A 14,542-nucleotide genomic window follows, 5' to 3' on the forward strand; every position below is an offset into this window, starting at 1 on the left:
CAGTCAATAGCTAATCTCCCACTGACTTCATTAAAGCCGAATCACAGTTCTGAATGTAAATACAGATGTATTGCCAGAATTTTAAAGAGCATTTTATTATTCATATGTCCTCAGGATATGAACTATAAAAAGCTGTGATGTGACTTTGGGTATTTGTGGTACCAGCACATTTCTGATTCACACTTCACAGGCAACACCACAGCTATGACAAAAGTGGAATACATTATTTCATATATATTTGGACCCAGTAGAAAAGGCACAAGTAGGTGTGACAAGGACAATGAGTTTTCAAACATGACTATACTCTGAATTGCCTTGTAAGAGCACATTAAAATGTTCATTGCATGAAGGGATAGCACCTATATCATGCTGGTTGTGTTCTGAAACAACCAGAAAATATCAATGCCCGTATTTTCTCTGTTAAAATTAAAAAAAATATTCACAAAATTCACCACTGAATTCCTTTCTAGAAAAACTGCTGGGTAAAAATGTTAATTACCCTAGCTACCAACTTCTTGTTTTCTTCCGTAGTGTTTTTTTATTATTATTTTTCATGGGCTGTCAGATGAATTATATCATTTCAGGTGCAAACTAGTATTCTAATTAATGAGACCATAGAAAAATATCACTGCATCCTTTTAGAAAACTTGCTGTTTTCTTCAGTCATGGGGGCCAACATTTATGTCACAAGTAAGAGAACAAATGCAGTATAGAATCACATGAAATGAAAATTTCCCCCAAGCAAACAAAAATGTAAGGAACTAAAGGGCTCTGTAATCTAATGGTAAAATGCATAACCAGCACTAACTGCTGGTAAGGGAACAAATACTGACTTAAAATAATGCAGCTACCTTGCAACAGTGGACTTAATTTGACTGAGGGGATTATTTCATCCTGAGTTTCTCTTCCTCTACAATCAGTATCAACAGCACAAGGTATTTTGAATTTTCCGAGACAGCTGAGCAGATGAGCAAACACATGAATGTTAAGCTACTCTTTAAATTAAAGTTTTTCCTGCCTGCTTACATAATCAAAACTATCCATAAACAAATAGGATTTAATGCCAGAAAGAACCGTCAGCTCTTCATATCTGACCACCTGTATAATGCCAGCACATCCATTCACTCCAGATCCCACTGCGCTGTGTCCAGTGACTTGCATTTCAAATAAAACTGTTCTGGAACATCTGCAGCAAGTTTTGATTAGACAACATCAAAAGTCTGAAAACGTATCACTTTTCTCAGTCATTTGTCCCAGTGGTTAATCACCGTCACAAGTAAAAATGTTTGTCTTTTTTCTAATTGGAATTTGTTGGCTTACCGGCAATTGGCGCTTGTTATGCATTTAACCATTGGGATACAGAGCCCTATAGTTCCTACTGGTTTTGTTTGCTTGGAGGAAATGAAACATTTTTTGATAAATCAAGCTGTACCTCTTTTTGACAAACCAGATAGACTAAGCTGGTTTAGATTCCTGCTATAAGGCTTTTTTTCAGCCCTCAAATAATTTAAAGTTTTATCCCTATCTTTTTTCAATATTTTAACTTTCTTTTTAAAATGTTGACGACAGAACTGAACAAAGAATAACAAAATTAATACTAATAATCCTTAGATTGAGGTAAAGTTCCCACTCTCTCAAGGATGACATTAGCTTTTTGTATTTTGAGTTGGGGTTTTTTTTGATGCAGCTCCTCTATAACCATATAGTATATTTAGGACTTCTTTCAGGGACACAGTTCTCCTATGGAAGTTGCACATGTGCTTTATTCTTGTATTTATAGTTGACATTTGACTGTATTATCATGCTTTTTCTTAGACTGGGCCTAGCTTACCAAGAGATCTGAATCTTCCCTTTTCTCCCCGTTAATTGCCATTTCACAAATCTGCATATCTTGTCAGCAATTATGCTTTGTGTATCATTGATGAAGACAGTGAGGCATTAGACTGTCAAGCTCTGTGCAATGCAGTAGACATAATCTCATTTGATGGTCACTCTTTACTTGCTGAGGTTTTAATTTATGTGACGTCTGTTTTCCTGACATTGCATCGTGCTTTTTTAATAAAAAAGTCCTGTAATACTAATTCAGTGCCTTACAGAAATCCAAGATATTTCATCCGCACTGTCATCTGTAGCTACCAAGTTTGTACTTTCATCATGGAATAAAACCAGGTTTGTTTGAGAAGACCTATTTTCCATGGAGTCACACTGATTGGTTTTAATTTAATTACAATTTCTTGTCAGCTGCATCCTGAATCATCACCTTACTGTTTTTCTGGGGATTGCTGTCTGGGTAGGCAGAACTGTCTGGCATAGCTCATTTGTCTTTTGCATTTGGATTTTTGGCACAACTCAGCACTGTCCGTTTTTGGCTGTTCCATAATATATTGAAATCAATATTCATTGCCTCACTCAACTTCATAACATCAGTTTTGCACATTACTGTCCTCATGCTGCAGACTCAGACTTTTACTACATCCTCATCCTACCCTTCTGCAGGATGCCAACATTGGAGGACACCATTGCAGGCATGGTTAGGGGCACATGTTTAACAGAATATTGGCCATCTCTTTCTGAGGTCACTGACAGATCCAGAAGGAGCTCCTGGAAAACCTTCTTGTCATTCTTGTAGTTTCACCTGCAGGTTGGCACTGCGTGGGAAGGAGGAAGAATTCTGTCGCTGGGTGACTGGCACCACGTCACTTAGTATGCACAGACTGAGCTGTCAGATGTTGGAGTCCTGGTCAAACTTGACAGTGGACAAAGAATGGTTTGAGTCGGGCAGGTATCCACGTGAAAGAGGAAGGCTAGGCCTATTTACAGGGGAATGCAGTGACACCTGAGGACCACAACTGTAGTGCCTTGAGGGGGAAATGAACAAGAAAGGACTAACGAAAAGGCAGCTGGCTTAGCTGAAGAAGTAACCGCATGGTGTGCTGTGGCTAAGTGATACCCAGGCTGCCAGGGCTGCTACCTGGCTCAACCACCTTCTCAAAATCTTGAACACCTTTGTTCCAGCAGACCGACTGTCCCAGCTCAGAACTTTGCTTCATATAGCTGTAGAGTTTTTAATATGATCCTGAATATGAGTTTATCCTTCCAGGGAATTATGGCCTGGCAAATAAGGGCATCCTCCGAGAGAATGCTGTTGGCCCACTGCGGTAACCCATTCTGACCAGTTCAGTAGGAGTGGATTTTAACTTTCCTGTCTCTCAAATCATCCTACCAGTTTTAGCAATGCTGATAAGATAGCATTCCTTTAGAGCACTGTCAATAGTCAGTTTCACATATTTGCTGCTCAGGCAAGAGACTGAGATTTACGCATGTGGAGCTGGCAGTCAGAGAAATACATTCTCACTAGGAGGATCACCATCTTTCAATACCCAGCATGAGGGTCTACATGACAAATTTCCATTTGCTAAAGCCTCTCCACAGCACCATGCAGGTAAGAAAGGCTTATATAAATAAGCATGAAAGGTTTTCTCACTTCCTGACAATTAATTACAAATTTATCTTTTATATTCTACTCCACATAGGAGGAGACATTCAATGTTCAATGGAGCCTGGCCAGACATTTTAAGAAAGTATTTATGAACACTTACTCAGATTTCAAATAGCTGTCACTCGAGCAATATTCATGCCTCGTTCTTATTGCTGTTTGCCAGGATGAGTTTTGTTTGAATAAATGTTTGGGGAATTACTAGCTTGTACTAATCCATCTGTATCCACAGATGAATAAGGATGAAAGTTGGTAGTCAAACAACTGCAAATTGTGACTGCATCTAAGAAAATGAAAGTTTGCTCCTTGAACAATTTGCAAAGAGAAAGAAGAGTTAAAGTCACTGGGGAATTTGTATGGGAGGAAGTGAACTAGATTCAGCCTTCTTCTAGTTGGCAGGAAAAATTTATGTACATGAATATCCTCTAATATGTATGCAAATCCAACAAACACAGTTTGCCTTCACACAGTTTTACACTACTTTCAATTAACTATGAGATCCTTCTAGCTGTGGGATTCGCAAGCCCTGTGGATTTTTAGTGCTTTCTGAGGAATGTCAGCTCCATGGCCTGAAAAAATAACATCTGATGGCCATGTTGAGCCCACTCCAGGATCCATTGGACTGAACAGAGGACCACCAACTAACCAGTGAGCATTGGATCAAGAGCCTTACAGCTACACTTGCTCTCTGCACCAGCGTGGGACATTACCTTCTCTGCTTTGTCTCAAATGCCTATCCTTACAACATTTCTATCAAATTTCAAAGCAACTTATAAATCATTGCTGGCTGTTAATATAATTCAAATATACTTCAAGAAATTAATTTGTTTAAAAACATTCAAGAGAGAATACAAATGGAAATTGTTCAAACGGAGGACCATGGCATTGTACAACAAACAATATGGCTTTTCAGTAAAATGAAATATCTGTCACAGTGGTTTTTGATAGACACAAGCCATCTAAGTAGTGGCATGTCACAAGAGGAAAGGACAGCTTGTGATGCACAGTACTTTTCATTAAAAAGCACCCCACGTGTCACAAAATGCTATTAACACACCCTGGCTCTGTATGTAATACTGCCAGACTGTAGGTTAGATAATGGAAAATGAAGGCAAATCTTACATACTGTGCATTGATTTCTTTTTCATGTGTGTTACTCATCTGCTCATTGAACTCACAAAAGAAGAAGCAACTCTTGATTTAGTCTTGAGCAGTATACAAGGCTTTATTAAGACCTAACTATCCAAAAAATAGTCTGTAATTGTGACTGTACTTTAGTCATATTTGGACAGAAAAAACTGCATGTGAAATAAAAAATCAGTAATGGTAATATTTAACTTAAAACAAAATAAATTACATAAAAATGAGAAAGCTAATTTCAAGGAAATTTAAAGGAGCAGCTAAAAGAGTGAAATACTAACAAATTACATGGAGACTACTCAGAAATACATGAGAGGCTGAAAGCCCAAGTCCAAAAGGATCAAAAAAGCCAGCATGATAAAGCAGAAAAGTAAATTTCCTAAAGCTATTAAAATAAAACAAACCAAAATAAAATAAAATAAAACAGTAAAATAAAAATAAAACAAATACTTTAAAAAGTCTAAGTTGTGTCCTAATGAGGGAAAGAGAACAGAGTATACCTTGGCAAATGAAATACTAAACCACAATAAAACAAGATGAAACAATTTTGAGACATAAAGGCATTGAATCTAATAACCCACCATTCTTCAAATATTCCAGAAATGGGAAACTTGCCTGATATTCAGTAATAACCAGTTATATAAAAAGAGTACTCAGGGAAGATAAAACCATAACAGAAAAGTGAAATTAATTCTCTGAGTCTGCACTGCATGTGAACGTGGATAGGATGGTTCTCATACAAAGGTCATTCCTTATGTGGGATAAGACTGAACCGTTGTCTCAGAGTATCAATAGAATGTATTTTAGAATAAATCCGTAAGATGGACTTTAACAAATTGCCAATATCAGCTAATTTTCTGTTGTGGTATGTTACCACCAGTGAAACTGGCCTTAGTACCAAAACAGGTGGAAGCGGTAAAGTGGAAAAAGTAATTTTGTATTTTCACATGCCAGTTTTCATTTTTTAACACTATTTATAAAGAGTACAGAGGCATGGAGGGTAATCCAATGAACAACAGACATGATATTTCTGCAGACTTAAGATATTTCTGCACAAAGCTAATTGGTAGGAACCATAACAAAAACACTATTAATGCACAAGTAAATAAATAAGCCACATTAAGGAAGGACCAACATAGTTTTTGCAGAGAAAATACACACCTCAAAAGTTTATTAGACTTCTTTGTTGGAGCAGGTAACCATATGAATGATACAATCACTGTAGAGTATTTGAAATTTAAGAAAGCTTTTGATGGGGTCCCTTATTAAAGGCTCTGACAGAAATAGAGGTAATATGGGGTAAGACAGAATGTCTTGGGTTAATAATTGGCTAACAGATAGGAACCAGAGTGTAGGAAATAAATTTTATGTTAATAAATGAAAAGCAACACACATGAGGAAAACCCTGTGTATAATGGCCTCTGAAGTAGGCTTTACCATTTAAGAAAAAGGGATTGTGGTAATTTTAAAGTATTTTCTGATAACATCCATTCAGAGCATGGTGGTAGCTAAAAAGGTAATGGACTGCTGGAAGTTCAGTAGGAAAGGTCTGAGAGCAATACTGAAATTGCTACTTCACGAGTGAGTTTAACAATGGTGTACCCCCACCCTGAATACTGAATATAGCTCTGTTTCCCCACATTTCATATTGGAATTAGAAGTACAGAATAATGATCAGAATTAACAAATTATGAGAAATTTTTTATGAATGTATGAAGGTAATGCAGTCATCAAGGAAAAGTTTTGAGCAAATAACAGGAAACACCTGTTCACACAACATACAATTAAGTTATAGAATTAATTGTTATGATACTATGGAGACTGAAGTATAAATAGATACAAAAAAGGATTAGAAAAATTCATAAAGGAAAGGTCCATGGGCAGCTGGTAGCCCTAATATTTGGGAAGTTGCTACATACTGGAGCTGTGAAGGTATGCTCTGTACATGCCCTGCTCTTGCTTCCTTTAATATTCAGCCCACTGTTGAAGGACCAGTACAGCAGTTTTAATATTTCTTTAATTTGTATTTGCTTTCCTCAGCCAAAGACAATTTATTTTTCACATAAAACAATTACTACGAAGAGCCTTTATATATACACCATCCTTAGGCATACTTCTTACACACCATTCGTCTACAGAGTGAGGTATTCTAATTGGGACAGGGTTTAAAAAAATGGCCCTCATCCTGTAAGTGTTTCTTCACTGGTAAAGAACTAAGACTGATGTAAACTCAGTTGGCTTCAGTGACTTTATGCTGCTCTAGGGTCCATGAACAGCCGCTTGTGGGCACTGCTTTGGACTAGACAGGAACCGGAGCCACAGCCCAGCAGGCAGCAATGGCTACAATGGCTTCAAAGATCACAGGACTCCTGCCACCTCTCTCAGTAGCCAACTTCGTGCTGCATTGACAGGCAAACCAGATCGAGAAATTGTTCTCTAAGCCGTACATTAGTAGTAATAAAAATAATAGCAATATTAGTGTTTGGGAAAAGATCCAGTCTGAAAAATTAGCCAGCGAAACCGAGCTAGTTACCAATGCCATTCATTTGTTGCACGCCTCTCTCCACCCATCTCTGGCTATAGCCCTTAGCATCCCTTCGATGCCCATAGATGAAGGGATGGTTTCTTTCGGTGAAACACTATTGCAGTTCATGTCCAGTCAGTTTCTGGACCTCCCGTTCAGCCTGCCAGCACAGGTGTTAATGACTGCCATCTGTGACGGTGGCTTATGCTGCGAACACCTGCCACCCAGAAAATATACTGAAATCCCCGCTTTGTTTCGCATGGGTCAGTGAGCACCAGTTAGTAATGACTTTGATCAGTATTTTTCTGGGTTGCGTGTGGCAGGTGCAATGCTTCTGGTCTCCCACTACAGTTACCAGCTCACTGATGCATCAGACCCCTGAAGAATCTTTCTCAATGAGTGACACTACTTCTAGTTATATCATTGCACTTCACATAGCTTTTGGTTTTGTCTGAGAAACCTAAGCACAAGCACCTTCATATTATATACCATATGTTCAAAGGAATATTTTTGAGGCATTTTCACGTAGCTTTTTGAGAAAGCCAAGATCCTTTACCTTTTTTAAAACAGTCTTCAGTGGGACATGAATCCTGCAGAAGTTTACAAGGATCATGGGACATACTAATCTGAAAGCAAGGGCATAATGCAGAAAAACAGAAGTAAAGTACAAATGAACCTATGGTGCTGACTGATAAATATGAACTCTAGCAATATTGCTGAGAAGGCAGGCACAGAAGTTAGATGAGTCTTTTGAGTTGATTTAACTCATGCAGCTGCCAGTTGTGTTGTTGAAAATCTAGATTATTTGTGAATTTAGGAGTACTGCAAAGCAATATATTTTCAAGAAGGAATTTCTCCTGATGTCTACAGTGTTTGTCACCCACAATAATTTTGTCAACTTCAATCAATGCAAATGATTCTCTCAGCACCTTCTAATAAATACAATGAATGCGTCCAATGTAGAGAATATTCTAGCCCCTACTTGTTTCCAAATTAATTTCTGTCCTCTTTGGGACATATCTCTCTCCTTTTTTCCCTATCACAAAGCCTCTGAAGATGGCTAGTGAAGCTAGTTAAATGGAGAAAAAAACAGATTGGAATATGCATTTGTGAACACACATCTCAGGCACAGTTCACAACACTTCATGAGGTTAACCTTTAAGAGCATTTTTGTAACTGTTGGTACCTATAGAAATATTTGTAAACTCTGAAATTTCAAACATTTGAATTGGAGTTGCTTTTCTCTATTGCCTGGTCATAATTTTATCAGAAAGTATCAATCATGGAGTGACACCATGGAATTCATAATATAACATTGTTAGAAACAGCTGTAGGAACACCTTGTGAGAAATTAAACACAATTGTATGAAAATTATTCCTTTGAGCTACTTCATGGATATTGCCCTGCTTATCTTTAAACAGAACTATTATTTTCTAGCACCTCTACAGCTGCTTTAGTGAGTTCTACTGAAATAGCTTATTATTTCCTGTGAAATTTGCTATAAAGTGCAAGATTCGCTCCCTTCCATCCTCTTTCCAACATATATAACCATACCGATGGATTTCCTGTATGTTACTACAATGGAGAATGTGCGGCAGTCAGGTTATCAAAAATCATTGTGAAGATAATCTACCTACCATCTACTTAGATCTGAAAGTCTTTACAGTTGTGCCATCTGCTTCATCATCGTTCATTTTAAGCCTTATACTCAAGCAAAAGGAACAGCCTGGCAATACAAATCTGACAAAACTGATCAAGACCAGAAATGTCTCAGTGCTCTCAGTAAAATTAATCTATAAACAATCAAAATTTGGTGCAATTAACTTAATCATTCCATTTCCAAAGTTGTTTCTACAAAGTCTGCATGTTAATCTGTTGGAATGGAAATTTTGTTTATAAAGGGGTATTTGTACACTAAAGTGTAAGAATGGTCCATAAATCACAAACGGCAATCAAACGGATATATTCTGCACATTTAGGTTTTGTTTTCACAGAATCAAAAATCTCACATACATACATTTTATAAGGCTAACACATATGCAATAATTTAAGTGAAAGGCCAAGCACCAGGCACAGGCATTAAGTATTTCGATTTGCTTATTCAGAAGTGATATATTTGGAAGATGAGGTGATAAAAAGGCTTCTTACACCATCATCTCTCCTGCTTCGTGTATAAGAGGAACAGCTAAAGGTGAGGGATCTGGTGGAGACTGTACTGATGACTAGCCAGGGTGCAGGCATCTTGTGGGTTTTGGAAGTTGGTGTAACCTACAGCAATCTCACAACTGCTCTGCATTTTCTGGAGACAACCTCATTAACTTCTGCACTTCCAGCATCAAAACAGTGCAGAGGTGGTGCCCGCCATCTCTGCTCAGCATTTCTTGCCTCATCCTGGAGGAAGCTCAGGGGCTCTTCTCCAGGCAAGGGAGAACATGTTCCCTGTAATTCTTCACAGTTCTACCAAATAACCAGTGGCTGCCTGGTAAGTTGAGAATAATACCTGACTCTGAGGTTATCTCACCAAAGACCAGAATATCTCACTTGGAAAGTAACCCTTAGCAAGCGTAGTTCCTTCTGCCCCTGTCACACTTGGGATTGTGCCCAACTTAACACATGTGCTTTTGATGCCTTTGATTTCCATAAGAAGCCTTGGCTCGGAGTTAGACATCCCCTTACGTGCATTTCCAGATAAGAATGACTTTGAAGCCTAAGAGCCGAGATGTACACACGCCAAGAACTCCAACACTGAATTACCTTTGAATCCTTAAAAAAGGCCTTGAAAATGCCTTGCAGCTACTATACAGTCACACAGCCTTCCACCAGCAGATGCACAGATTTCTCACATCGTTTAATGACTGCTGCCCACTCTGGAAAAAATGAACTCTCATGATGTGCAACTATGCTCAACTGAGATACGTAATAAAATAACCAAACAGAGTAACTTGCCTTTCTTTGCTCTTGAATGTGAAGCTTTATGTGTCAATTTTACTCTAAAAGGAGCTATGTGCTCTGTGGGCCTTTGAAAACCGATTTTATTCACTAACTGAGAAGTTTTTACCCAGGTGCGATGTTTATACATCTTAATAAACAACTGTGCAAAAAAACCCACCCCAAAACAAGTATGGCATACCTCCATGCAACTTCATGTACTAGTGTGTAGAGATTGTATATTGTTAAATGTCATCACCACTAATTAACACTAATTATCCTATTAACACGTGAAGAAGAAACTTTCACATCAAATGCAAAGGAGGATATTGGGGACTACTGAAAGACATCATGCTACAGATTGGGTGACTTCATTATCTTCATTCTCATGGCATGTGTAGGCTTCGTGTTAAGAAACGTGGGCACTGAATTGTGTGGTATTGATTTCTGATTTTCATTAAAGGTATAATTGTGTAGACTGGTATTGTTTTGGGCATTCAAATAACTCCAGCTAGAGTATAGGAGTAGAGGAAGGGTAAACAGAGGAGCTGGATGGTTCAGACTGCCTGAGAAAGGGTGCATCCCCTCTGGGCTATTTCTGTGACCCGGGGCCAGTGTAGACTGAAGAGCACAACTAGCTGACACAAGTTGGTCAGCTCAGTGGTCTCATTGCATCCCCTTGTGGTTGGGTGGCTACAAGAGCTGAGGATTGTCCATCCCCATGAGAATGAGGGGTCGGGTAGAAACTAAGCAGCTTTTCTGCTCTCAGGAGGTGACCAGTCTGGATCGGGAGTACTCGGAAGGTGAAACAATTAACTTCTTCACAGTGTCAACCTCTGCATTTCCTAGAAACATATCCATTTCTCACAGTCTCTGCTGAAGTGATTCTCCAACCCATGATACCCTAGAATTCCTCCCAGCATATTTTGCAGCCCACCATAAAGACAGCGTAGAGACCTATGAGTAAGTGTGGAGGAGGAATGTTTCTTACTACACGTTATCCCCGTATTTCCAAACATAGCATGGATGGAGCAGCTCCTGTTCACGCAGACTATTATTCAGAGTGGCTTTGTGTTGTCTGCGAAGAATGATCCTACCTTTAACACACCAGCAAGCAGATCTCTCACAGTGAATGCACGGGATTTGAAAGAATAGAAATGTAAGAATCTACACCAATTTTCATGAGTACTAATTTCACTTTAAATAGAAAAAAAAAAAAAGTCTTTGGAATCCACCCAACAGCAATTGGGATGGGGTTAATAACTTGTCTTTCTGGAAGGGAACAGAGAAGTGGAAGCTTGTTACATATTTCCAGTGGAACTTGTACCTTGATTCTAACAATAAAGGTATGGCAGATTAATAATAATAATAAAAAAAGCAAATACGAATCTTGAGCTGCATAATCTGCAAAAACCTTGTGACATTTCCTAAGAGGAGACTGTTGCCTTGTGGGGGTAGAACTGATCCACTATTTTCAAAAGTATCACTTTAAAGTCTTGCAACAAGCATTTTTCATCAGTCAGTAACATATAAGTAAAAATAGATATTTAATTAAAATTTCTCACAAGCAATGACTGAAATTACTACTTATACTGATCTTTTAAAAATGAACAAACAAATAGCCTTCATAACCTGTTGTCTTTTCCAAAAAAGCTAAGTCCCACTAATGTTAAGGAGAGTTACATCTACAGAGTGAGCGAGGGAGGGAGCAGCTGCCTTGAGGCAGCTCCTCGGGCACTGTGAGTTAGCATAGCTCCCCGAAGTGGAGATGGCAATTTACACCAACAAAGAATTTACCCCTTTCATGTTTATTTTTCACCCTGGCCTGCCACAAGATCTAATCTTATCCGTCAGCAATAGAGCATCTTAATAGCTCATGTCCAACTCTTGCTAGTAGTTCGTTTTCTCATCTGAACGGGGCATAAAATGAACTGCAAATGTCAGGTCATTGCTTCCTGCTCTTACTCCCTCCTCCGCCCTCCCAATTGCAGCACTTTCATGTTTTACGTGTCCAGTTTAATCCAATTCACCTTTGAATGTTGTATATGCAATTCTTTCTGGAGATTCTTTTATTTGTTCATCATAATGTATCTTATTAACTCTTTTTACTTAGTCATCTCTGTGAGAATAAAAGGTGTGGAGTCAGCTCAGTAACCAGAGGGAATTGTAAATCAAATCCATACCAGAAATACAGTCAGATAAACAGAATAGCTGCAAAACTATAGCAAGAGGTCAGGTTTGCAATTTTGTACTTAAAAACCCCATTTTGAGGACCATAACCGCACTATAGGAATGTCACAATAATATATCAGAAGAGTTTGTCTTCTATCAAATGCAATTACTGCTGTAATTTATGTTGGTCCACCTAGCCTGGCTATAAACCAACGTCTCCTTTTTAAAACACCCTTACTTTTGATATTTTTCTCTTGATATTTAAAATCAATAAAACCTCTTGACTATGAACAGATTGTCTTTTTTGCAGGATTTTTTACTATTGCTCAAGCTGCGTGAAAACACGCTTGCCTGGACCTGCTGACAAACTACCCCCTGCCCTTCCCTTCCCCACGGGACACGGCTTTGCAGGGGCTACCTGGACTGCGGGGGGATTTTCAGGTTTCTTTCCTCCGTGCTCGCAGTCGCAGAAAATGAGTTCACACGCAGCAAAGCCAGCAGCTAATCCAGGAGTCCCTGCCGAGCCGTGACTCCGTTTTGCTCAGGCAGAAAAGCCAAACTTCCCGTGACGGTAGCCACCGAGCGTGCGAGTGAGACCTGCTCACCAGCCCCACGGACAACCTCCCGGCCCCCCCACGGCGCAGCCAGAGCCGCTGTCAGCTCCGGAGCCAGACGCTCGCACCTCTTAACTTCTTGTTTAGAAACGCACGCCCCGCTCTGTGTGCGAATGAGGGCGGGGGACGGGACCGCCGGGGAGACGCCCGATTCCTTGCGGGCTTCCCTGCGCCGCTGGCAGCCCTCCCGTTTCCGCAGCCGCGGCGCCCGGGGCCGGGGGGCTCCCCGGCGCCGGGGGAAACCGCATCCCCCAACACTCTCCCCCGATCGCCTCACGGCCTCCCCGGGCGGCAGCGGCCGGCGCTCCCTCGGGGAGCAGCCGGGTCCCCCGGGGTGCCGGCGGTGACCAGCACCGGCGCGTCCTTGCGGAGCCCCCGCGCAGGGCGCAGCGCCCCGGGGCCGGCCGGGGGGCGGCCGGGGGCTCCCGGGGGAGAGGCTGTGGGCTGCCCCATACCTACCTTCCGTGTGGACGGCGGAGACGTAGGTCCAGTTGTAGCGCTTGACGATGTCGAGCATGGCCCTGGCTTGCAGCGTGTCGGAGGGGACCACCCTGAGGAAGTACTTGTACAGCGTTTTGTCGCTCAGGTCGATGCTGGTGGCGGAGTAAGCGATCTGGGGGATGTCGAAGAGCTGGAGCAGGTTTTGGACTTGGATAGCAACCGAGCTGGAGCCGGGGCCGATGACCCCCGCGATGGGCTTTTTCACTCTGGTCTGGGGCTGGGGCTGCGAGTCGGAAAGGCAGCGGGTGCCTCCGTCCCTGTCGTCCCTGATGGAGATGAGGGAGTCCCGTATAAACTCGATGCTCTGCTCCAGGGCTACCGAGGAGTGCCAGCAGGAGTCTCGGATCTCGCTGCCCAGGGTGATGTTAGGTAGCAGGACCGGGTCGGCGTTAATTTTATCCAACGTGTGAAACATGGCTTCGACTCTCTGGATGCCGTATTGCTCCCGGATTTCCCCGCACTTCCTCTCGGGCACTTTCTCAGCCGGCGGCTGGTGATGGACAGAGAAGAGGGCCCCGATGATGACATCCCCGTCCATCCGAGCCACCGACCGCTGCGACGAGGCTGCGGAGAGAAGCACCTTCCGCCCGGCGCTCCTGGGCAGCACGTCCATCTCCAGGAGCAGAGCAGGGAAGAAGACCAGCAGCACGCCAATCATTTTGTTGCACGATGTCATCCAGACCCAGGTTACCAATTTCATGGGCTCCTCTTGCCTGCACATGGTTTAAGGACATGTAGGAAATGGCATCCGCTTCCCCCCGCCAGCGCCCAAGTTGCTCCAAATACCATCACAGCAAAGTCCTACAGCATCGCTCTCGAGGGTGCCGAGGCAGCCGTCATCCTAGTGACTTTTAACCTGGTGGCATAGAAATAGGGGGTAAAACACGCTCGTCGGGAAATCGATGCCAACCCAGAGCTCGATAAAGCAACCCCGCACAGTTCGAGACGACCGCTTTCGCAAACGCCCAGGGCAACTTGCTTCGGTAAAGGCTCTCGAAAGGAAGTTTCAAGGGGGATTGACATGTGTATTTATTTGCCTTGACATACAGTCGTGCGTACTCAGGTGTGTCAAGTTTATACGGTCCTTTCCGTGCCCGCTTTTCAAGCGAAGGCGGCCGCTCCCCGCACCTTCAGGCGGCACACACCCTCCCCTCCGCCCCCGGGAA

The 14,542-nt window shown here is 41.7% G+C and overlaps 1 protein-coding gene across 3 annotated transcripts in view; it reads right to left on the bottom strand.

Moving 5' to 3' along the window:
• GRM1 (glutamate metabotropic receptor 1) overlaps positions 1-14,097 on the bottom strand; it is a 193,472-nt gene extending 179,375 nt beyond the window's left edge. For 2 of the 3 annotated variants that reach the window (XM_072857955.1, XM_072857954.1), the window contains exon 1: positions 13,335-14,034. In XM_072857955.1, the coding sequence (XP_072714056.1) occupies positions 13,335-14,034 (700 nt within the window). Of the gene's footprint in view, positions 1-13,334 lie in introns of all 3 variants that reach the window. The other variant, XM_072857953.1, reaches the window with a different exon arrangement.
• Between the last annotated feature and the right edge of the window lie 445 nt (positions 14,098-14,542).

Source organism: Ciconia boyciana, chromosome 3, assembly GCF_034638445.1.
Source record: "Ciconia boyciana chromosome 3, ASM3463844v1, whole genome shotgun sequence".
Taxonomy (NCBI): domain Eukaryota; kingdom Metazoa; phylum Chordata; class Aves; order Ciconiiformes; family Ciconiidae; genus Ciconia; species Ciconia boyciana.